The 23,537-nt window shown below is 43.3% G+C and overlaps 1 protein-coding gene across 3 annotated transcripts in view; it reads left to right on the top strand.

Moving 5' to 3' along the window:
* The first annotated feature begins 8,464 nt into the window (after positions 1-8,464).
* Positions 8,465-23,537, top strand: part of vegfa.S (vascular endothelial growth factor A S homeolog) — a 39,049-nt gene continuing 23,976 nt past the window's right edge. For 2 of the 3 annotated variants that reach the window (XM_018264180.2, XM_018264179.2), the window contains exon 1: positions 8,465-8,992. In XM_018264180.2, the coding sequence (XP_018119669.1) occupies positions 8,927-8,992 (66 nt within the window). In that variant the 5' untranslated portion in view covers positions 8,465-8,926. 3 annotated transcript variants of the gene reach the window in all.

Genomic DNA, 23,537 nt, shown 5'->3' with positions numbered 1-23,537 from the left:
AAAAAATCTTACCAAACTGGTATATATTTAAGTAAATATTTCCCTTTTACATCTCTTGCATTAAACCACCATTTTGTGATGGTCTGTGTGTTGCCTCAGAGATCACCTGACCAGAAATACTGCAGCTCTAACTGTAACAGGAAGAGATCACCTGACCAGAAATAACGCAGCTCTAACTGTAACAGGAAGAGATCACCTGACCAGAAATATGGCAGCTCTAACTGTAACAGGAAGAGATCACCTGACCAGAAATACTGCAGCTCTAACTGTAACAGGAAGAGATCACCTGACCAGAAATATTGCAGCTCTAACTGTAACAGGAAGAGATCACCTGACAAGAAATACTGCAGCTCTAACTGTAACAGGAAGAAGTGTGGAAGCTAAAGACAGAACTCTATGTTTATTGGCTCATGTGACCTAACATGTATGCCTTGCTTGTGTGCACAGTGAATCCTACGATCCCAGGGGTAGGCCCTTATATTTTAAAATGGCAATTTTCAATTTATGATTACCCAATGGCCCATACTATTAAAAAAGTATATTATTATGAAAATAGTTTATTTAAATGAAGCAGGGATTTACATATGAGCTGTTTTATAGAGACCTACATTGTTCGGGAGGTAAAGTTTTCCTTTAATAATAATATGTGGTCATTAAATTGCTTTTAGGCAAGAGATAATACCTTGCAATTATGCTGCTTGTTTTGCTTAAAGGCCGACCGATTTTAGTGCAATCCAACCAATCCATCAAATTATCGTGAGTTTTGTGGGAATCGAACGATCTTGAGTCAGAAAATTGATCGCTATGTTAGAAAATTTTCATCGGTCACAGTGAAATCTATCTATTGTCCAATTGTTTACAGGGCCAAGAAGGCATTTTTTATGGCTATTAACTAGACAACGTAGCTTGAAATGGTCTTTTAGTTGATTGACAAATTGTACATTTAAATGTTTGTTTCAAGATAAGCTTGGTCTAACGATAATGAAAAGATCTTTTAAGAATCTTTACATCTATGGCCATCTTAAAATATATGTAATTATTATTGTACCGTACTACAGTGTTCAACAGTAAAGTCCATGGTAGGTAACAATCCAAGTGCTGTCACATTCCCATCAGTCCCTGCCCCAATGGAGCTAGCAATTAAAGCGCCCTATTGCATGATCTTATACTAGAGTCTATTTTATCAGGAGCCAATAAACCTGCTTGAATATTTTTGGGGTGCAAGAGGAAAGTAAAGTACCTGGAGGATTGCCTCCAGTTAGACAGCCCTGTCCTATTCCAGACTTAGCAATAAATATATCCTACACATAAGTTTATGCATCTTACAATTGTGCATAAACCTATTTCGACTTTTTGTACCCTTGCACCCCACCTCCTTGTAGTTTCTGGTTCTATCCTGATTTCAAAAATACACAAAAAGAGGGGTTTTGGGAGCACTGCAAGGCTAAGTAAAATAAAAGAAACAATGGAAGTGCATTTGGTCTGGCCAGATTAACCACAAAAGTGACGGGATTGGTCAATGCACATTCCCTAAACCTGCTCCAGATTTTCATTTTTGACCGTTTTTCTAAAATTAAAGTTTAATGTTCCTCTCTCTGGTGTTTGAGTCTGGCAAGTCTAAACCAGGGGCAGACTCTGAACTGACCCTCTTTCTGAGTTTCAGCCTGACTACTCTTTAATCCAGGGGCAGACTCGGAACTGTTCCTCTCTCTGGGGTTCAGTCTGACTACTCTATAATCCAGGGGCAGACTCGGAACTGTTCCTCTCTCTGGGGTTCAGTCTGACTACTCTATAATCCAGGGGCAGACTCTGAACTGTTCCTCTCTCTGGGGTTCAGTCTGACTACTCTATAATCCAGGGGCAGACTCTGAACTGTTCCTCTCTCTGGGGTTCAGTCTGACTACTCTGTAATCCAGGGGCAGACTCTGAACTGTTCCTCTCTCTGGGGTTCAGTCTGACTACTCTATAATCCAGGGGCAGACTCTGAACTGTTCCTCTCTCTGGGGTTCAGTCTGACTACTCTATAATCCAGGGTCAGACTCTGAACTGTTCCTCTCTCTGGGGTTCAGTCAGACTACTCTATAATCCAGTGGGAGACTCGAAACTGTTCCTTTCTCTGGGATTCAGTCTGACTACTCTATAATCCAGGGGCAGACTCTGAACTGTTCCTCTCTCTGGGGTTCAGTCTGACTACTCTATAATCCAGGGGCAGACTCTGAACTGTTCCTCTCTCTGGGGTTCAGTCTGACTACTCTATAATCCAGTGGCAGACTCTGAACTGTTCCTCTCTCTGGGGTTCAGTCTGACTACTCTATAATCCAGGGTCAGACTCTGAACTGTTCCTCTATCTGGGGTTCAGTCTGACTACTCTATAATCCAGGGTCAGACTCTGAACTGTTCCTCTATCTGGGGTTCAGTCTGACTACTCTATAATCCAGGGGCAGACTCTGAACTGTTCCTCTCTCTGGGGTCAGTCTGACTACTCTATAATCCAGTGGCAGACTCTGAACTGTTCCTCTATCTGGGGTTCAGTCTGACTACTCTATAATCCAGGGGCAGACTCTGAACTGTTCTCTATCTGTTCAGTCTGACTACTCTTATATCCAGGGCAGACTCGGAACTGTTCCTCTCTCTGGGGTTCAGTCTGACTACTCTATAATCCAGGGGCAGACTCGGAAACTGTTCCTCTCTCTTTCTGACTACTCTATAATCCAGTGGCAGACTCTGATCGGTTCAGTCTGGTCGCTCTGAACTGTTCCTCTCAGTCTGACTACTCTATAATCTCGGAACTGTTCCTCTTCTGGGGTTCAGTCTGACTACTCTATAATCCAGTGGCAGACTCTGAACTGTTCCTCTATCTGAGGTTCAGTCTGACTACTCTATAATCCAGGGCAGACTCTGAACTGTTCCTCTATCTGAGGTTCAGTCTGACTACTCTATAATCCAGGGGCAGACTCGGAACTGTTCCTCTCTCTGGGGTTCAGTCTGACTACTCTATAATCCAGTGTCAGACTCTGAACTGTTCCTCTATCTGGGGTTCAGTCTGACTACTCTATAATCCAGGGGCAGACTCTGAACTGTTCCTCTATCTGAGGTTCAGTCTGACTACTCTATAATCCAGGGGCAGACTCGGAACTGTTCCTCTCTCTGGGGTTCAGTCTGACTACTCTATAATCCAGGGGCAGACTCGGAACTGTTCCTCTCTCTGGGGTTCAGTCTGACTACTCTATAATCCAGTGGCAGACTCTGAACTGTTCCTCTATCTGAGGTTCAGTCTGACTACTCTATAATCCAGGGGCAGACTCTGAACTGTTCCTCTATCTGAGGTTCAGTCTGACTACTCTATAATCCAGGGGCAGACTCTGAACTGTTCCTCTATCTGAGGTTCAGTCTGACTACTCTATAATCCAGGGGCAGACTCGGAACTGTTCCTCTCTCTGGGGTTCAGTCTGACTACTCTATAATCCAGTGGCAGACTCTGAACTGTTCCTCTATCTGGGGTTCAGTCTGACTACTCTATAATCCAGGGGCAGACTCTGAACTGTTCCTCTATCTGAGGTTCAGTCTGACTACTCTATAATCCAGGGGCAGACTCGGAACTGTTCCTCTCTCTGGGGTTCAGTCTGACTACTCTATAATCCAGTGGCAGACTCTGAACTGTTCCTCTATCTGGGGTTCAGTCTGACTACTCTATAATCCAGTGGCAGTCTCTGAACTGTTCCTCTCTCTGGGGTTCAGTCTGACTACTCTATAATCCAGGGGCAGACTCTGAACTGTTCCTCTATCTGGGATTCAGTCTGACTACTCTATAATCCAGGTGCAGACTGTGAACTGTTCCTCTATCTGGGGTTCAGTCTGACTACTCTATAATCCATGGGCAGACTCGGAACTGTTCCTCTCTCTGGGGTTCAGTCTGACTACTCTATAATCCAGGGCAGACTTGGAACTGTTCCTCTCTCTGGGGTTCAGTCTGACTACTCTATAATCCAGGGCAGACTCTGAACTGTTCCTCTCTCTGGGGTTCAGTCTGACTACGCTATAATCCAGGGGCAGACTGTGAACTGTTCTTCTCTCTGAGTTTCAATCTGGAAGCACCTAAACACAGGTGAATAACTGTTGCTTAGGTTATCTAGCAGCTTTCTGGAGATCTCTATAAAAAGGGCAGACTCCAAGAAAAGATTTTCTTTTCAATTCTTTTCCCAATGTCCTGGATTTTGGCATCCTCAGGGATTATACCTTTAGTTCTTTAATGTTTACAAATAAAATCACACTATGCTTTTTCCTTTATTCATTTAGGAACTTTATAAACAATGAAATAAAAAGACAAGGAAGTTATATTGTTGGGTCCAAATAAATACATTTGCTGTCTCCAGCGGCCAGCAGGTGCCGTCCCAGAGCTATTAATTGCACGGTGATCGCATTTTCCCTTTCTTACACTCTCACGTACTGCACATGCTTTAAAGCCCGACCTTCCTCTATTCATTATACACTGTTTTATGTACCAAGGGCTGTTTTCTTTTCTGTCCCTCTGCTTTTCCCTAGTGTTTCAGTTGTGTCAATGTATAGGTTGAATGTATCGGGCACACAGTGGAGCTCATTTATCAGCACTGGGCAAATTTGCCCATGGGCTGTTACCTATAGCAACCAATAAGCGATTAGCTTTTTAAAGACAGCTGCAAGAAGAACAATGAATGCAGCAATCTGATTGGTTGCTATAGGTAACAGACCATGGCAAATTTTCCCAGTGTTGATAAATGAGCCCCAGTATGTCTTTGGGATGTCAGGTATAGAGGTGATTATTTATCAGTGAGTGATACCTCCTTTGTGTAAGTAATGTGTGTATATTTCACTGTTATAGCAGCTTTTTTTGGTGCAAATAGTATAAACATGTGCAGTTTATTCACAGGAGATCATTTCAGGCTACTCTATAGAAGTGCTATAAAGGATTGAGTTATCCATAGGCTAGACTTATCTAGAGAAATAGTAGAAGTTATTGGGAGGGTTAAATGGACCAATAGAAGGCATTATAGGGTGTATAATATGGAATTGGATGAGGAGTTACATGTAGAAATGATAGGTATATATTAGGATTTAATTTTGGTATAAAGGGTCCAAACAAGTATTTTCCATTGTATTATACTCCTAAAAAATAGAAGAAATGTAACTTTATGGGCTTCTTTCCCAGACTGTGCAAGAGAACAAGTGGCAGCCAATCAACAGCTGGGGAGACCTGACAGAGAAGTTCTGCTCATTATTTGTATGTAAATTCAGAGCTGTGATTGGCTCCCCACATCTAACTGTGCATCATAAGGACACACCCACCACACATTTGTAACCCATGGACCAGGATCTATGGGAAACTCCAATAAAGGGGGCATTTTTAAAGGTAAGGATCCTTTAAACATCAAACAGAGTTGTCACTGTTTATTATTCATCATTGCCGACATGATGAGAGTTATTGTGAAAAACCCTACATGTCCCCTTTAAAAGGAACAATGGAGATGCTATGCAAACAGAAGGAGTTGCCAGTGTGCAGCAGCTAGGGGAAATGTGAGGGGGTATGAGGGGATTGGGAATGTGTTTGAACAATGGCGGTTATTTGTCTCCATGTAATCGCATGCTGATAACCAGCTCATCGGGAGTCTTGCCTTTCATGGGCCCTTCGCCCATTCTTGCCTAATCTCTAGTGTTCCAGGTGATTACAGCTCATTTCCTCAGCCAGGATCAGCTAGCATTCCACTCTCACCCATTATGTGCAGTCATAGGGGGCAAATAAAGGCTTCCCATTCCCACCACCATCAAGGCTCAACACCTCTGATTTCTCACAATGGCACAAAGGAGCAGAGAAGCGGCACCCAAAGCACAGGGCAGCGGCTGTGTATGGAGTGTATAGAGGGAGCACATTCAGATAGGAGGTGGATCGATATGTTTCTACCTTTAACCACACTAAGAAGGAAAGCAGGCAGGCCTCATGGGTGGGCAAAATCTGATTTTCTGCTCTTGTTGTTTATACAAAGTTAATGACTGTAAAACTCAAATTACTCTAAGTGATAATAAAGCTGAAATGCAGATGTGATCTGTCAGTAAGTAATATGCCCATTTAAAATAAAAAAATCTCCTGGCTGAATTTGGTTACATTCTCTTGGTATAGGCACCATCTCTCCCTACTATACCTGCTATCCCACAGTCACACTCCCTTCCCAGAGACTATTATCCACTGTTACTATAGACACCATCTCTCCCTACTATACCTGCTATCCCACAGTCACACTCCCTTCCCAGAGACTATTATCCACTATTACTATAGGCACCATCTCTCCCTACTATACCTGCTATCCCACAGTCACACTCCCTTCCCAGAGACTATTATCCACTGTTACTATAGGCACCATCTCTCCCTACTATACCTGCTATCCCACAGCCACACTCCCTTCCCAGAGACTGTTATCCACTGTTACTATAGGCACCATCTCTCCCTACTATACCTGCTATCCCACAGCCACACTCCCTTCCCAGAGACTATTATCCCACTGTTACTATAGGCACCATCTCTCCCTACTATACCTGCTATCCCACAGTCACACTCCCTTCCCAGAGACTATTATCCACTGTTACTATAGACACCATCTCTCCCTACTATACCTGCTATCCCACAGTTACACTCCCTTCCCAGAGACTATTATCCCACTGTTACTATAGGCACCATCTCTCCCTACTATACCTGCTATCCCACAGTCACACTCCCTTCCCAGAGACTATTATCCACTGTTACTATAGACACCATCTCTCCCTACTATACCTGCTATCCCACAGTCACACTCCCTTCCCAGAGACTATTATCCCACTGTTACTATAGGCACCATCTCTCCCTACTATACCTGCTATCCCACAGTCACACTCCCTTCCCAGAGACTATTATCCACTGTTACTATAGACACCATCTCTCCCTACTATACCTGCTATCCCACAGTCACACTCCCTTCCCAGAGACTATTATCCCACTGTTACTATAGGCACCATCTCTCCCTACTATACCTGCTATCCCACAGTCACACTCCCTTCCCAGAGACTATTATCCACTGTTACTATAGACACCATCTCTCCCTACTATACCTGCTATCCCACAGTCACACTCCCTTCCCAGAGACTATTATCCCACTGTTACTATTGACACCATCTCTCCCTACTATACCTGCTATCCCACAGTCACACTCCCTTCCCAGAGACTATTATCCACTGTTACTATAGGCACCATCTCTCCCTACTATACCTAGTTAAGGCCTTTGTGTGGTTGAAATCAGTGGTTAGGGCTGTGGGGGGCTGAGGGCAGGCAGAAGTCATGGACATATATCAGCCTGACTAGACTTTCAGAATAAGCAGGCACTGGAGGGTAAAGGTACAGTAACACCAAAAAAATGAAAGTAAGGAAAATATCATGTAGTGTTGCCGTGCACTTGGTCAACTGGTGTGTTTGCTTCAGAAACACTACTATAATTCATATAAACAAGCTGCTGTGTAGCCATGGTGGAAATTGGAAAAAAGGCTATATGGCACAGGTTAAATAGTGGATAACAGATAACACCATTATATTCTACAGAGCTTATCTGCTGTGTAACCTGAGCCTTTTCTTCTTTGAATGGCTGCCCCCATGGCTACACAGCAGCTTGTTTATATAAACTATAGTAGTACTTATCTGTTATCTACTGTGTATCCTGTGCTTGAATGGCTGCCCCCATGGCTACACAACAGCTTGTTTATATAAACTATAGTAGTACTTATCTGTTATCTACTGTGTATCCTGTGCTTGAATGGCTGCCCCCGTGGCTACACAGCAGCTTGTTTATATAAACTATAGTAGTACTTATCTGTTATCTACTGGGTATCCTGTGCTTGAATGACTGCCCCCATGGCTACACAGCAACTTGTTTATATAAACTATAGTAGTACTTATCTGTTATCTACTGTGTATCCTGTGCTTGAATGGCTGCCCCCATGGCTACACAACAGCTTGTTTATATAAACTATAGTAGTACTTATCTGTTATCTACTGTGTATCCTGTGCTTGAATGGCTGCCCCCATGGCTACACAACAGCTTGTTTAATATAAACTATAGTAGTACTTATCTGTTATCTACTGGGTATCCTGTGCTTGAATGGCTGCCCCCATGGCTACACAACAGCTTGTTTATATAAACTATAGTAGTACTTATCTGTTATCTACTGTGTATCCTGTGCTTGAATGGCTGTCCCAATGGCTACACAGCAGCTTGTTTATATAAACTATAGTAGTGTTTCTGAAGCAAACACACCAGTTTTACCAGTGCAGGGCAACGCTGCATTATATTTTTATTACTTTAAAACACTCTTTTTAAAGCACTGCGTATCTTGTTGGCGCTATATAAATAAATGATGGTGATGTTACTGTTCTTTTAAGAGGTGAGAGTGACGTGAAGAGGGCGGGACTTATGAGATTTGCCCAGTTGGCTTGCAGAGAGCAGAAGCGGAGCTGACACAGAGAGGAACACAGTGAAAGAAGAGAGGCTGCTGAGTCCCGGGCACACGGAAGGGCTAATTGCCGTTAATAGGACGATACGAGGCGGCTACACATCTCAGCAGGATTATACACCTCAGGCCTGGCACGTGCAACTGACACTTAGTGGAGGAGATCGGATTTAGTCCCCGGACCGGGGCATTTACGCGCGATGCATTGAGACTTGGTGGAACTTTCCTGGGATCTTGTTACGTTAGTTCCGTATCTGTTACGTTGTATGAGCCGGTGGTTTTCCATCAGGATTATGTGGCCGCTTGTTCTTTCTCTGGGGGGCTGAGTCAAGGCTCGTCCAATCGCTGTCGATTTACCTACTGGGGGAGCCTTCTCCCTAATCTTGGGTTCCCCCCACTCCCTGAACCCCTTAACCGGAAAATCATGAACTTTCTGCCGAGCTGGATCCACTGGGGCTTGGCTGTTCTCCTCTACATCCCCCTTGCCCAGGTAAGTGCCCAGGCTCCCTAATAACACACGAGCCCTACATTGTTGTATTGGGCTCATCTTCCTTTCTACTAGAGATTTGAAATCATTAACAGAATGGAAATAAAAAAATACAGATAAAATACTCTTCAGTTATCTCCCCTGTCCTTTTGGTATTTGTTGGAGTTGTGCCTATTAGTAGTGTTACTATTCTAATTCATCTGAATTTAAAGGGGTGCTTCACCTTTAACTTAATTTTTAGTATAATGTAGAGAGTGTTTTGTTTTTTTTTGCGACAATTCGCAATTGGTTTTCATTTTGTATTATTTGTGGTTTTTGACTTTAGCTTTTTATTCAGTACTTCGCAGTTTCAGCCATCTGGTCGCTAGGGTCCAAATGACCCTAGCAACTGTGCATTGATCTGAATAAGAGACTGGAATAGGAGAGGCCTGAATAGAAACATAAATAATAAAAAGCAGCAATAACAATAAATTTGTCGCCCTACAGAGCATTTGTTTTTTTTTAGTTTAAAGTGGTGCTTCACCTTTAACTTAACTCTGTAGAGAGTGTGTTTTTGTGACAATTTACAATTGTTTTTCATTTTATATCATTTGTGGTTTTTGACTTCTTTAGCTTTTTATTCAGCAGTTTGCAGTTTCAGCCATCTGGTCGCTAGGGTCCTAATGACCCTAGCAACCGAGCATTGATCTGAATAAGAGACTGGAATATAAATAGGAGAAGCCTGAACAGAATAAAAAAAGCAGCAATAACAATAAATTTGTCGCCTTACAGAGCAATTCTTTTTTTTTTTAGATGGGGTCAGTGACCCCCATTTGAAAGCTGGAAAGAGTCGGAAGAAGATGGCAAATAATTGAAAAAATATATATATAAAAATAAATAATGAAGACCAATGGAAAAGTTGCTTAGAATTGGCCATTCTATAACATGCGAAAGGTTAACTTAAAGGTGAACCACCCCTTTAATAAAGTGAAATAGGTAAAATCTGTGCTTATTGCAGGAATAAAAAAAAAATACGGCTATGGTTAATATTAGCGGTAGTGGAGAGGGAAATGTTTAGAGGGCATGGCTGTGGTTGGGCCAGAGAGACGGAGCATTGGGCAAGTTACTGCAATAAGGGATCAGATTGCATCAGGATTTGCTTGTGGGGATCGCCCCCAGCAGATGTGATCAGTGAATGCCGATTCGGCATAATGAGGGCATTACTTTGTTGGAATGATGTGTCTGAGGGGCCGCGGCAGGTAACTGGCATAGTAAGTAAGACTGGGGCTACTATCTATGAACAGATGGCTTGTGTGAACTTCCCTATAGGATCCTCATGGTTCTTATTCCCAGTTTATAACATCACCTCCATTTAGTTCTTGTTGTCACAGGCACTGAAAGCTGCTCTGTCTGCTGGCTTCGATTATTCTGCAATGGGATCAGTTCTAGTGGTGACTTTCAGCTGTTTGATGTCTATCACTTCATTTCTTCTCTGTCTGACACTAAATGCTGCTTTAGATCTGTGCCCATTCAGCCCTTTATCGATACAATCACAGTCAGAGGTGGATTTGAACTTGTACCATTCGCACTTGTACAAAGAAAATGCGTTTCCCCCTCATCTTTAGCGTTATCTTATGACAAATGCTGGGAATAGTGATTAGTAATGCGCCGGTGCCAAAGTAGCAGCTGCTCGGAGGCACATTTATCAAGGGTCCAATTTCGAGGGTTAATAAACCCTCGAATTCGACCCTCGAAATGAAATCCTTCGAATATTGAATTTGAAGGATTTATCGCAAATTCTTTGATCGATCGATCAAAGTAAAAACCGTTCGATCAAATGATAAAATCCTTCGAATCTAACGATTCGAAGGATTTTAAGCGATCGATCGAAAAAGGATTTTTCTTTGATCAAAAAAAAACTTAGAAAAGTGCTGGGGAAGGTCCCCATTACATTTCACCTCGGTAGGTTTAAAATGGTGAAGTATGTAGTCAAAGTATTTTTTAAAGAGACAGTACTTTGACTATCGAATGGTCGAATAATCAAACGATTTTTACTTTGAATACTTTAAAATTCTAATTTTTTTTATCATTCGAATCCTTCACTCGAGCTTAGTAAATGTGCCCCTAGGTGTGTGCATTTAACTCCGACTCTGGCACCAGCAATTGGGTTGTGTTGGCATATCCTCATTAATAGCAGCACAGGGTAGAGTCCTGCAGCGGTTTGGGTACCCTGCGGGTTGCAAGTGGAATTTCCGGGTGCGGGTATAGACGCGGGTCATCTCAATAGGGATTTTTTTACTCCTTCTGATAACGCCTACTACAGATGATGTCACTTCTGGTTTACAATGCCAGCACTTCCTGTTTTACACCTTTTTTTTCTGTTCACGGCAACTTCCGATGATGTCACTTCCGGATTACAATGACAGAACTTCCTGATTCTTGATGGTCAGCGGGTTGCGGGTCCGGGTTGCGGATAAGGTACTTGCGGGTCGGGTAGCAAGTCCAAGTGGGTAAGAATGCGGGTGTGGGCTGCAGGTTGCGGGTACTGGTCGGGTACGGGTTCCAAATAATGGACCCGCGCAGGACTCTAGCTCAGGGTCTCCAAAGGAATCAATTTGCAGTGCCTAGTTGTAGGGATTCTGCTATTATTAGGCACTGTAATGAGTTAAATGTAGCCAATGTGCACATACATATCAAAGTATAAGTAGCGAAGGGCGAATTTCTCCCATTTCGCCAAAAAAATAGCGAATTTCCCACTACAAACTAGCAAAAAAATCGTGAAATTCAAAAATGTACGCCTGCGTCAATTTTGGACGCACATCTGAAAAGTCGCTTGCATCAATTTTGACGCTGGCGTTAAAGTCCATGAGCGTCCGAATAGTAGGGATGCACCAAATCCAGGATTCTGCCTTTTTCCGCAGGATTCGGCTGAATCCTTCTGTCCGGCCGAACTGAATCCAAATCCTGAATTGGGGCGGGGAGGGAACTCGTGACTTTTTGTTCTAAAACAAGGAAGTAAAAAAAGTTTTCCCCTTCCCACCTCTTTGCTTATGCAAATTAGGATTCGGTTCGGTATTCGACCGAATCTTTTGCGAAAGAAAGCATCCCTACCAAATAGTGTTGACGAGCGGCGATTTTGACGCGAACGGCTTTTCGGGTGCGCCTCCAAAATTTTTTGACGCTGGCTAATTTACGCATAAGATTTCTGAGTTTATTCGCCAGCCGCGAAATGTAGAAATTAAGTGCAAATTCGCGCCTGGCAAATTTATTTGCCCATCTCTAAGTAGAACTTCTATCAGGCTTGACTTCGGAGGGGTCAGGGAGACTATAGTTTGTTGGGTCCTGCACAAAAGTAGCTGTGGGTAAAACGAGTGTGGAAAAAAAATCTTATTCCCAAAGCTTGGAGGTTTCTTAAAATTATTTTGATGTGGGGCCCAATAGTTTCTAGTTACGCCACTGGCAGCAGCACCTATAGTAACAAATGGAATAACAGCACAGCATCACCAGTGGGTACAATGAAGATTAATATCTATAGTAAAAATAGAGATATAAACACAGGAGCATCTATAGTTACAGTGTGGATGGATAAGAGCCTTTGGGAAATAGTGAGTACAGATATGGGACCTGTTATCCAGAAATCTTGGACCTGGGAACTTTTTGGAGAATGGATCTAAGGAAATTGTCTTAACATTTTTTTTTTAGGATGAAATGTCCTCTATGGGAAACGTAATTTTCTGTAATTTGGAGTTTTCTGGATAACGGGTTTACGGATAATAGATCCCATATCTTTATCAGACCGGTATTATAAACCCTTTTTGTGCTAGTATAATTCTTCATTTACTTGTGTATCTTTATTTTTCATTAACTGCCAAGGCTGTTGGTGGTTGTTGGTACTGAAGCCAAGAGATAAAACAGTCTTTAAAGGACCAGTAACATCATATTTTTTTTTTAAAAAAAAACCATTAGTATACCACGAAAAAAAACCCACCACGACTAATTAAACTTTAAAATCGTTTGCACTCCTCTCTGCTTGTGCTTCTCTTCCGAAAAGTTTACACGGCAACGATCTATCGTGAGGATACACAGTAGATAACAGATAAGTACTACTGTAGTTTATATAAACAAGCTGCTGTGTAGCCATGGGGGCAGCCATTCAAGCACAGGATACACAGTAGATAACAGATAAGTACTACTATAGTTTATATAAACAAGCTGCTGTGTAGCCATGGGGGCAGGCATTCAAGCACAGGATACACAGTAGATAACAGATAAGTACTACTATAGTTTATATAAACAAGCTGCTGTGTAGCCATGGTGGTAGCCATTCAAGCACAGGATACACAGTAGATAACAGATAAGTACTACTATAGTTTATATAAACAAGCTGCTGTGTAGCCATGGGGGCAGCCATTCAAGCACAGGATACACAGTAGATAACAGATAAGTACTACTATAGTTTATATAAACAAGCTGCTGTGTAGCCATGGGGGCAGCCAATTAAGCACAGGATACACGGTAGATAACAGATAAGTAGTACTATAATTTATATAAACAAGCTGCTGTGTAGCCATGTGGGCAGCCATTCAAGCACAGGATACACAGTAGATAACAGATAAGTACTACTATAGTTTATATAAACAAGCTGCTGTGTAGCCATGGGGGCAGCCATTCAAGCACAGGATACACAGTAGATAACAGATAAGTACTACTATAGTTTATATAAACAAGCTGCTGTGTAGCCATGGGGGCAGCCAATTAAGCACAGGATACACGGTAGATAACAGATAAGTAGTACTATAGTTTATATAAACAAGCTGCTGTGTAGCCATGGGGGCAGACATTCAAGCACAGGATACACAGTAGATAATTACTACTATCATTTATATTAAACAAGCTGCTGTGTAGCCATGATGGCAGCCATTCAAGCTCAGGATACACAGTAGATAACAGATAAGTACTACTATAGTTTATATAAACAAGCTGCTGTGTAGCCATGTGGGCAGCCATTCAAGCACAGGATACACAGTAGATAACAGATAAGTACTACTATAGTTTATATAAACAAGCTGCTGTGTAGCCATGGGGGCAGCCATTCAAGCACAGGATACACAGTAGATAATAGATAAGTACTACAGCCATTCAAAGCTGAAAAAGAAGAGAAGGCACAGGATACACAGTTGATAACAGATACGCTCTGTAGTATACAATGGGATTCTTCATAATTTATCTGTTATCTATTGTGTATCCTATCCTTGAATGGCTGCCACCATGGCTACACAGTAGCTTGTTTATATAAACTATAGTAGTACTTATCTGTTATCTACTGTGTATCCTGTGCTTGAATGGCTGCCCCCATGGCTACACAGCAGCTTGTTTATATAAACTATAGTAATACTTATCTGTTATCTACTGTGTATCCTGTGCTTGAATGGCTGCCCCCATGGCTACACAGCAGCTTGTTTATATAAACTATAGTAGTACTTATCTGTTATCTACTGTGTATCCTGTGATTGAATGGCTGCCCCCATGGCTACACAGCAGCTTGTTTATATAAACTATAGTTGTGTTTGTGAAGCAAGCGCACAGGTTTCACCAGTGCAGGGTTATAATACATTATTTTGTCATTCTGGTAAAACCTTTTGCTTTTTTTGGTGTTAAGGTTCCTTTAACTCTTTCTCAGGCAAGACCCTGTATTAATTGTTTGTCAGGCAAGCAGCTACAAATATTTGCCGATTCTCTTTCCGGCAGAAGTGTTGGTATCTAAATGTTAATTTAGCTCCAGCTCGTTGGCCTTTACGTGTTGTTATGGAAAAGTCTATACAGGTTGTTTAGTCTGTGACCTGCGTATGTGGGAATCAGTGTGCTGGTGCCTATGTACACGGTTTCACGTGGCTATATGTGCAATATTATTGCTGTTTGTCTCTTTGCAAATGGATTTATTCCCCTGAAGTAAACTGATTCTTAAAGAGACATGACAGACAGTGGCAGGGTATTAACCCCTGGGGAGAAGGATTGCTTTCTTGCTCTTAATGGGTCACTTCCGTTTGCTGCTTCTCTCTCCGGTGGCCCCTGTTTTATACCGGCTCCCCTTTTATAGTGTGACCAGAACAGATGTGTTGGCCGGCTCTAGGAAAGCTCTTCATACCGCACGTAGACTTTTTCTAAATGTTAAATAGCCTGAGACAGAGGAAAGGCCTTTAAATCTCTTTCATATGACTTGCCCGAGTCCCCCCCCCCTTTTTCATTTATTTCCAGTGCCAAACAGGCTCTAATCCAGTGATCCCCAACCAGTAGCTCGTGAGTAACATGTTGCTCTCCAACCCGTTGGATCTTGCTCCCAGTGGCCTCAAAGTAGGTGCTTATTTTTAAATTCCAGGCTTGGAGGCAGGTTTTAATTGCATAAAAACTAAGTGTTCTGCCAAGTAGAGTCTCCTGTAGGCTGCCAGTCCACATGGGGGCTACCAAAGAGGCAATCACAGCCCTTATTTGGCACCCAAGGGACTTTTTCATGCTTGTGTTGCCCCCCAACTCTTTTTACATTTGAATGTGGCTCGCAGGTAAAAAAGGTTGGGCATCCCTGCTGTAGCCCATAATATGCGCGAGAAGTGGCAATGAATTTCTGAAAGGAGTAGCAATAAAGACTCAATAACCTCTTCTTCAAATTGCCAGGCTCTTTCTGCTCTTTAATAAGGCTTTCTTCTTTACCCATTCGCCTGTTTGTGGAGGGCCCTCTTGTATTCCTCAAGCCGGTTTTTCCCTTCATTGTTTTCCCACTCTATTACAGTTACAAAGACTTACGAATGAGAAATGAGAGTCTGCAGAAAGGGTGGCTTATTTAACCCTTTCACTAGATCACCGAAGTTCTCTAGAACAGGGGTCCCCAACCATTTTTGGGCCGGGGACCAAAAAAGAGCCAAATTTTCTTCCAGGGGTCTGGAGGGGTCAGCGTCCAATTCGGCGTGCCGCGTTAATTGTTTGGCGGCCAAGCTCAGGACTTAGGCCCGGTGGTTGGGGACCCCTGCTCTAGAAAAGTTGTAAAACTACTTTTGCCCTTCCTCTAAATGAGATTAACTATTGCCTTGCACACTCCATTCTTGCATTACCGAGGGCCCAGATTGTGTTCCTTTGAAAAGTTCTTAAAGTGACATGCTAGTTTGGGACTGCTCCTCTCACACTTTGTTACACCTTGTCTGTTTAACTCCATCAATGTCAGACAGAAATTAGCCTTTAGTGCAGAGACACACATGGAGATTCGGGGAGATTAGTTGCCCAGCGTCAAATCGCCGTCTGGATGGCACTCAGAGCGCTTAGTTTTCCAAATTTGCCTCTCGAGGAAACTTCGGCCGACTTTGGAAAACTAAGCACTCCGAGTGCCATCCTGATCTAGCCAGCTGGAAGGCAATTCGGGATAATTCGCCCGAAGAAGAGGCGATTTGTCACGGGCGACTAATCGCCCCGAATCTCCGCATGTGTCTCTCCCTAAGAATGTGGATGTTGGTCATATCAGCCCTATGTCACCTCTCCTGTCGCTTAACCCCGTCTTCCCCAGTTACACCCAGCAAACACTGCTAAATCCTTTCATGTGCTCTTTATACAGCAGAAGGGCTTGGAGGAGGAGAGACAGGCAGATAAAAGGGAGAGGCCGGGAGTTTTGTTAGGTGGAAATATTTAATGAAACATGGGCAGTGGAGGGAGGCGGGGATAAAGCAAATTGAGCAGTATGGACGTGACCTTCACACGGCACAGGAAGGTCATAGATCTTTCCTCTGCAACTTGCTATTTTACTTTTAAAGGGCCTTCAGCAAGTGTCACATGTGTGACTTGAGATGAACTTAACCCCCGCACAGCTCTCTGTGCTTGAAGTAGACCAGGTTATACTGAATGTTCTGTGATACTGTAGCCAAGTTGCATGAAGTTCAGCCAATGAGCTTCAGGAATAAAATCGTTGTGGCCTTTATCCTGCAATAAGCACTGGGTCCGTCTGTCTCTCCGAGTCTGTCTTTTCCTGGGCTGTTGCTCTGGCTGCCAAGTGTTAATGTTGCACGGAAATTCCTCTTTTACCTAAAAGTGCACCGAATTCCACTGGAACAGAACTGCTGTTTTTTAATGCGGTTCCAGGCCTGCTTTTACTTAACACTTCCTTCCAAATGTAATTCAGAAAAACCCTAAATGGAAGGTGGAATGTGTGGAGCAGGCTGGAAGCCCTAGAAATTCTTATTAACGCTGGAAAATGTATGCATTTCTGTCTTTAAATCATCAAAAGAAAATACTTTGCTCTTTCTAACTGCCCTTGAATTGTGCCAGGGCTATCGGCCGCCGTAGGCCACACAGCACTGCCATACCTCCCAACATTTTGGAAGTAAAAAGAGGGACAAAATTTTTTTTTTCTTTTAGCGCAGCAATTTGTTGACCACACCCCTTTCTGTGGCCACACCCCCTAATTACCATGTTTGTTTTACAAAATTTGGCAGGTTATGAAAGTTTGAAAATATTTCTCCTTATCTAAACTGTGTTTTTGTGTCTCAAAATTGTTACAAAGTATCTTATTTGCACTTGTGGCTGTTCTGGGCTCTCTGCTAAAAGCAAATTAAGTGAGAAACTTTGTTTCTTTTTCTGGCTGTTCAGTGCAGAGAAAAGAGGGACTTTCCAGTACAAATGAGGGACTGCGGGTTGAGCTGTCAAAAGAGGGACTGTCCCTCCGAAAAAGGGACAGTTGGGAGGTATGGCACTGCAAACTGGGAAGACAATATCTTAACCAAAGAATGGAACATCCTAATATCAGTGTGGGTGTGGGGTGTAAACGAGACCACTGAGGTGCGGGGGAGATCGAGTCGGGTATGTTTAGGCAGACTGACAGCAAATGAAACCACAAATGATAGGGAAAGATATTGTCTGACTAACCCACAAAGCAAGCGGCAGGGACCTGACAGCATTGTGAGAGTCATACGTAATGCAGATTATATTGCAGCGCCTGGGCCTTGCATGAACTGCTTGCTTGCAGGAGCCATTGCTTTCACAGCTGGGGCCCAGTAAGGGCCCTTACACAGGGGCATTTTGAGCTGCGCTCCCCTGCATTCTGGTTTCATGCATTCAGCCGCAGGGGAGCGCAGGAGTAAACGCACGCCATTACTGTCAAGGGGGCTGTTATCACACAGGTGCATGTAAGCGCCGAACGCAGGTTGAGACGCAGCATGTTGCATTTTACCTGCGTTCGGCGCTTACATGCGTCTGTGTGAGTACAGCCCCATTGACCGTAATGGTGTGCGTGTACTCCTGTGCTCCCCTGCGGCTGAACGCATGAAACCAGAACGCAGGGGAGCGCAGCTCAAAACGCCTGTGTGTAAGTACAGCCCCATTGACAGTAATAGTGTGCGTTTATTCCTGTGCTCCCCTGCGGCTGAACGCATGAAACTGGAATGCAGGGGAGCGCAGCTCAAAACGCCTGTGTGTAAGGGCCCTTAGAGGGGGCTTGCTCATTTGGGGTTTGACAGGTGCAGAGGAAAAGGGTAGACTGCAAATGATGAACTGAAGCAAACTTTTCAACAGCACCCCAAAGAAAAGCAATGCCTTATGTTGACAAAAAGGGTAACAAATCTTCTCTGGACCATAAATGCAAAAAAGGCCAAAACTGTAGGTCTAAATAAGAATATAAATTGCACCAGTGCCGTTGCCAGTAGCAACCATGCAGCTATTAGCTTTGAACTGTCTACGACAGGTTAGAAATTGAAAGCACGGATCTGATTGGTTGTTATGGATAACTGCACAGGTGTAATGTAGCACCTAATTATCCCCTGTATGTGCTGGGACCAGATTAGCGTGGGATAAGATACAGATGGAGCACCAGGAAGGAGCCTTACATTATGTCAGCTGAATAATATACACAGAGCCTTGTTCTGTGTAGGGCTCTTACAGACGAGCGTTTGAAGCTGCGCTTCCCTGCGTTCCGTTTTTATGGGTTCAGCCCCAGGGGAGCGCAGGAATAGACGCATTCGTTTTTTTCAATGGGGCTGTACTCACACAGGCGCATGTAGGCGCCGAACGCAGGAAAAAATGCAGCATTTTGCGTCTCAACCTGCATTCGGCAGCCTACATGCGATTTGGCTGTAAGTCTTTGCACCACACACAGCTCTGATGGTGTTTTTTTCTGAAATATGCAAATTAGGGTATTTATCTGTTTCGATTTCTAGTTCAGATCCAGAAGAGATTGGTTGAAGACGCGATGCTGCTTGGAAATGGTGTACCTACGGTACCTCCAGATTTTTATTGGTGCGGAATGTGGCCCAAAAGTTTCAGGAGCCTCGCGCTCCTTTCCTCAGTGGATAAGTGCACCACTGAGGAAAGGAGCGTGAGGCTTCTGAAAAGTTTGGCCCACATTCTGCACCAATACGGTAGGTACACCATTTCCAAGCAGCATCTCGTCTTCATAGTTATTACTATGTTTGATATATACAGTATCACGCTGGGTCACGTGATTTGAGGAAACGCTGGGTTGTATCGTGAGTGTGTTTGAACTTTTACATATTGAAACTCTAATTTAAACCAAAGAAGCTTATGGGCACTTTAGGAAGGATTTAAATCTACTTTGTTTTCTGAAGGCAAGAAAAACAACTTGAATCGCATATAACTCTGCTTGTTCTGACCATGTCATACGCTGCCTGCCAGGCTTTGCTCCGTGAATTCAGATCATTCAGTGATTGGCTGCTTTTAATCCATACTGCAGCAACCAGTTACTGTGCCTTCAGGATGTCATCCTCAGTGTCCCCTTGTCTTTGATTCCAAGGAACATCGTGCAGCGTTATTGCTCTGACATACATCCCAACATTTTGGAAAGAAAAAGAGGGACAAAAAATTTGGCGTGTATATTGCGTCGAAGTTTTTACCACACCCGTTTTTGTGACCACGCCCCCTAATAACCATGTTTATTATACAAAATTTGGCAGGTTATGAAAGTTTGAACATATTTCTGTGTTTTTTTTCAGTTATTACAGTTTTGCTAATGAAGGTGACAATCGGGGCAACTGTATGGGGGTCCTTAAACAATCCTTTGACTTTGAAGCTGCTCATACTGAAAGATATGGCGGTGGATATTTTGAGTGGGATACTCATAGTGACATTGAAATCATGGGATAGATTCTCAGAGTTCTTCCCTGTGCAACTAAATTATCCTTGTATAGCCTGCTGCCGTGAGATGTGGAACTATCCCAAATTGGGGTTTTGCCTCTTTCCATCCACCTCCACCTTAATAATAGCTCCGATCAGCTGTATCATGTTATGGTGTGACCAGACCCAGGTCCGGACTGAGAATAAAAATTTGCCCTGGCATTTCAGGTACACAGAGGCCCAATCAGCCCACACAGAGGCCCAAAAAGCCCCCACCAGCCCACTAAATACTGACTTTCTATGGGACCTTATAGCAGCCCCTCTGGCATTTGCCAGAACCCACAGATTGCCAGTCCAGGCCTGACCAGACCTCTCGTACCTTACAAGCCCCTTACCCCCTGCACCCTTTGTCACCCACCTTGTTTTTCAGCTACCTGTGTGTTCTTTCCATGGTCCCAGGCCATTGATCTTTTTTTGCTGTTTTCTCTTCTGTGGCGCTAATAAGTGCCCCTCTATGCTTTGTAAAGGGCAAGTTGACGTTAAGTAAGATTGGCTTAGCTGTCAAATTATTTATGTGAAATGTAACAAATGCTCCTTTCTATAGGCTGATCGCTTAGCACTTCATCACACAAAATAGTGTTTTCCTTTTTTTTCTGTTTAAAGGGATATGGTCATGGGGGAAAAAAATGAATCAGTTAATAGTGCTGCTCCAGCAGAATTCTGCACTGAAATCCATTTCTCAAAAGAGCAAACAGATTTTTTTATATTTAATTTTGAAATCTGACATGGGGCTAAACTATATTATCAGATTCCCAGCTGCCCCCAGTCATGTGACTTGTGCTCTGATAAACTTTAGTCACTCGTTACTGCTGTACTGCAAGTTGGAGTGATATTACCCCTCCCTTTTTTCCCCCCAGCAGCCTAACAACAGAACAATAGGAAGGTAACCAGATAGCAGCTCCCTAACACAAGATAACAGCTGCCTGGTAGATCTAAGAACAACACTCAATAGTAAAATCCAGGTCCCACTGAGACACATTCAGTTACATTGAGTAGGAGAAACAACAGCCTGCCAGAAAGCAGTTCCATCCTAAAGTGCTGGCTCTTTCTGAAATCACATGACCAGGCAAAATGACCTGAGATGCACCTACACACCAATATTACAACTAAATACACTTGCTGGTTCAGGAACGACATTTTATATTGTAGAGTGAATTATTTGCAGTGTAAACAGTGTCATTTAGAAATATAAAAATCATCAAAATCATGACAGAATTCCTTTAATTTAAATTCAGTTTAAATTGGTAATAAGGTCCTTCTCCCAGAGTTTCTGTGTATTGGAATCATTTCCTGGTGTGGGGGAATACCCTCTTACCCATTAATCAATGTTTTTGATTGATTGGATGAAACACTCTGTAATGGTTACTATGGCAACACAACCCGACAGCCCTTGGATACAGAACCCTTAGCCCAAGGCCTGTATGAGAACAGAGAGTCCTTGATGGGGGGCAGTTATCTATTTTTTTTTCATGTTGAGCAACATTCCACGCGTTTTGCATGTTTGGATGTTCTTCTCTTGATAATGTTGTTTTTACTCTAAATGAGAAGGTTGATGTAAGATGTACAGAGCAGATAGGGCTGCCGGTGTATACAGACGCTTACAGGCATATTCCCGATAATGTACCTTAGTAGCCCTGCCGTATTGCACAATGTCCCTGCTTGTTTTAGCCCTGGCCGGCCTGGATTGTTTGTATGTTGGAGAATAGACTTTGAACTCAGCACCGCGGAGCTTTACCTTTACCAGGCCGAAATCCAATCTCTGAGGCCTCTGCAGCCCATGTTTGTTTTCCTGACTGACCTTCACATTCAAATGTGAGCAGCAAACAGAACTGGGGCAATAGAAGTTTTCTCCACCTGTGCTTTCCTCTCTCATGTCTCCCCAAATATTCAGCCACATATTGTGGGCCACATACTTGGGTTGCTGCACTGGGACTCATTTGTGTCACATCATTCTTTTCTCTTCCCTGGATTGAAAGCGCAGCATAGCCTTTTTGTGTGTAGGTTTTGTTCATTGTAAATTTGAAGTCCCTACTTCCAGTCCATTAAATCTGACCTTGGTACTGACCCGTTGTGTCTCTCCTAGGTAACAGAAAGGGTTAATATCTAAATGCATATGTAGAACAAAGAATAAACAGACAGGAGGTCTAATTAGACTTCAGTTAATGAAAACATATGGTCTCTTTCCACGTTAACCTGTGAGAGTCCTCCGTGTGCCTTTCATTAAGGGCTCTTACACATGAGCGTTCCGACCTGCGCTCCGCTGCGTTCCGTTTTTTGGCGTTCAGCCGCAGGGGAGCGCAGGAATAGACGCAAGTCATTATTTGAAATGGGGCTGTACTCACTCAGGCGCGTGTAGGCGCCGAACGCAGGTTGAGACGCAACATGCTGCATTTTTCCTGCGTTCGGCGCCTACACGCGCCTGAGTGAGTACAGCCCCATTTTAAATAATGACTTGCGTCTATTCCTGCGCTCCCCTGCGGCTGAACGCCAAAAAACGGAACGCAGGGGAGCGCAGGTCGGAACGCTCATGTGTAAGAGCCCTTAGGTATCCTACAGACGAGCGTTTTTAGCTGCGCTCCCCTGCGTTTCTGATTTCATGCGTTCAGCCGCAGGGGTAGACGCACTGAATTCTTTTCAATGGGGCTGTACTCACACAGACGCATGTAAGCGCCGAACGCAGGTTGGGTTTTTATGTTTTTTTATTGAAAACTTTACAACAAAAAATGAACATTATTTTAATAACATTACAATAACACTGTATTACAGTCATACAGAGCCAAAATCCCCAGCAACAAACAAAATAAGGGTGGCAAATGTGTACTCTGGAATCATGGTACGGGAATGGGACTCGGCATGTTGCATTTTTCCTGCGTTTGTCGCTTACATACGTCTGTGTGAGTACAGCCCCATTGAAAAGAATTCAGTGCGTCTACCCCTGCGGCTGAACGCATGAAACCGGAACGCCAGGGAGCGCAGCTAAAAACGCTCGTCTGTAAGAACCCTAAAGCCCTCTCAGGAAAAGCTGGCACGGAATAGCTATGAACCTGTTGGGATATACTCTGTGTTCAAATGTTTCCCACTTCCTTGTACTTACATTATTCTCTTTTAGAGATGGGCGAATTTGTCCCGTTTGCGAAACGGAGAAAGAATCTCAAAACGCATTGAAGTCAAAATTATTTTGACATGCGTCAATTTCGGCACCCGCGGCAATTTTTATATGCGCGCCTATTTTGTCCAAATGCATTAAAGTCAATGGGCGTCCAAATAATTTTTATGCGCTACTATTCTGACACTTTCCCAAATGTTTTTGACACAGTGGTTTTTCGCCGGCAAATTTTCTCTGCATTCTCGCAAATTTATTCGCCGGCGGCGAAACGCGGAAATTTGCACAGAATTTGCGCTTGGCGAA

Source organism: Xenopus laevis, chromosome 5S (genome assembly GCF_017654675.1).
Source record: "Xenopus laevis strain J_2021 chromosome 5S, Xenopus_laevis_v10.1, whole genome shotgun sequence".
In the NCBI taxonomy this organism is placed as follows: Eukaryota; Metazoa; Chordata; class Amphibia; order Anura; family Pipidae; genus Xenopus; species Xenopus laevis.
This window is presented reverse-complemented; position numbering and strand designations above follow the sequence as displayed.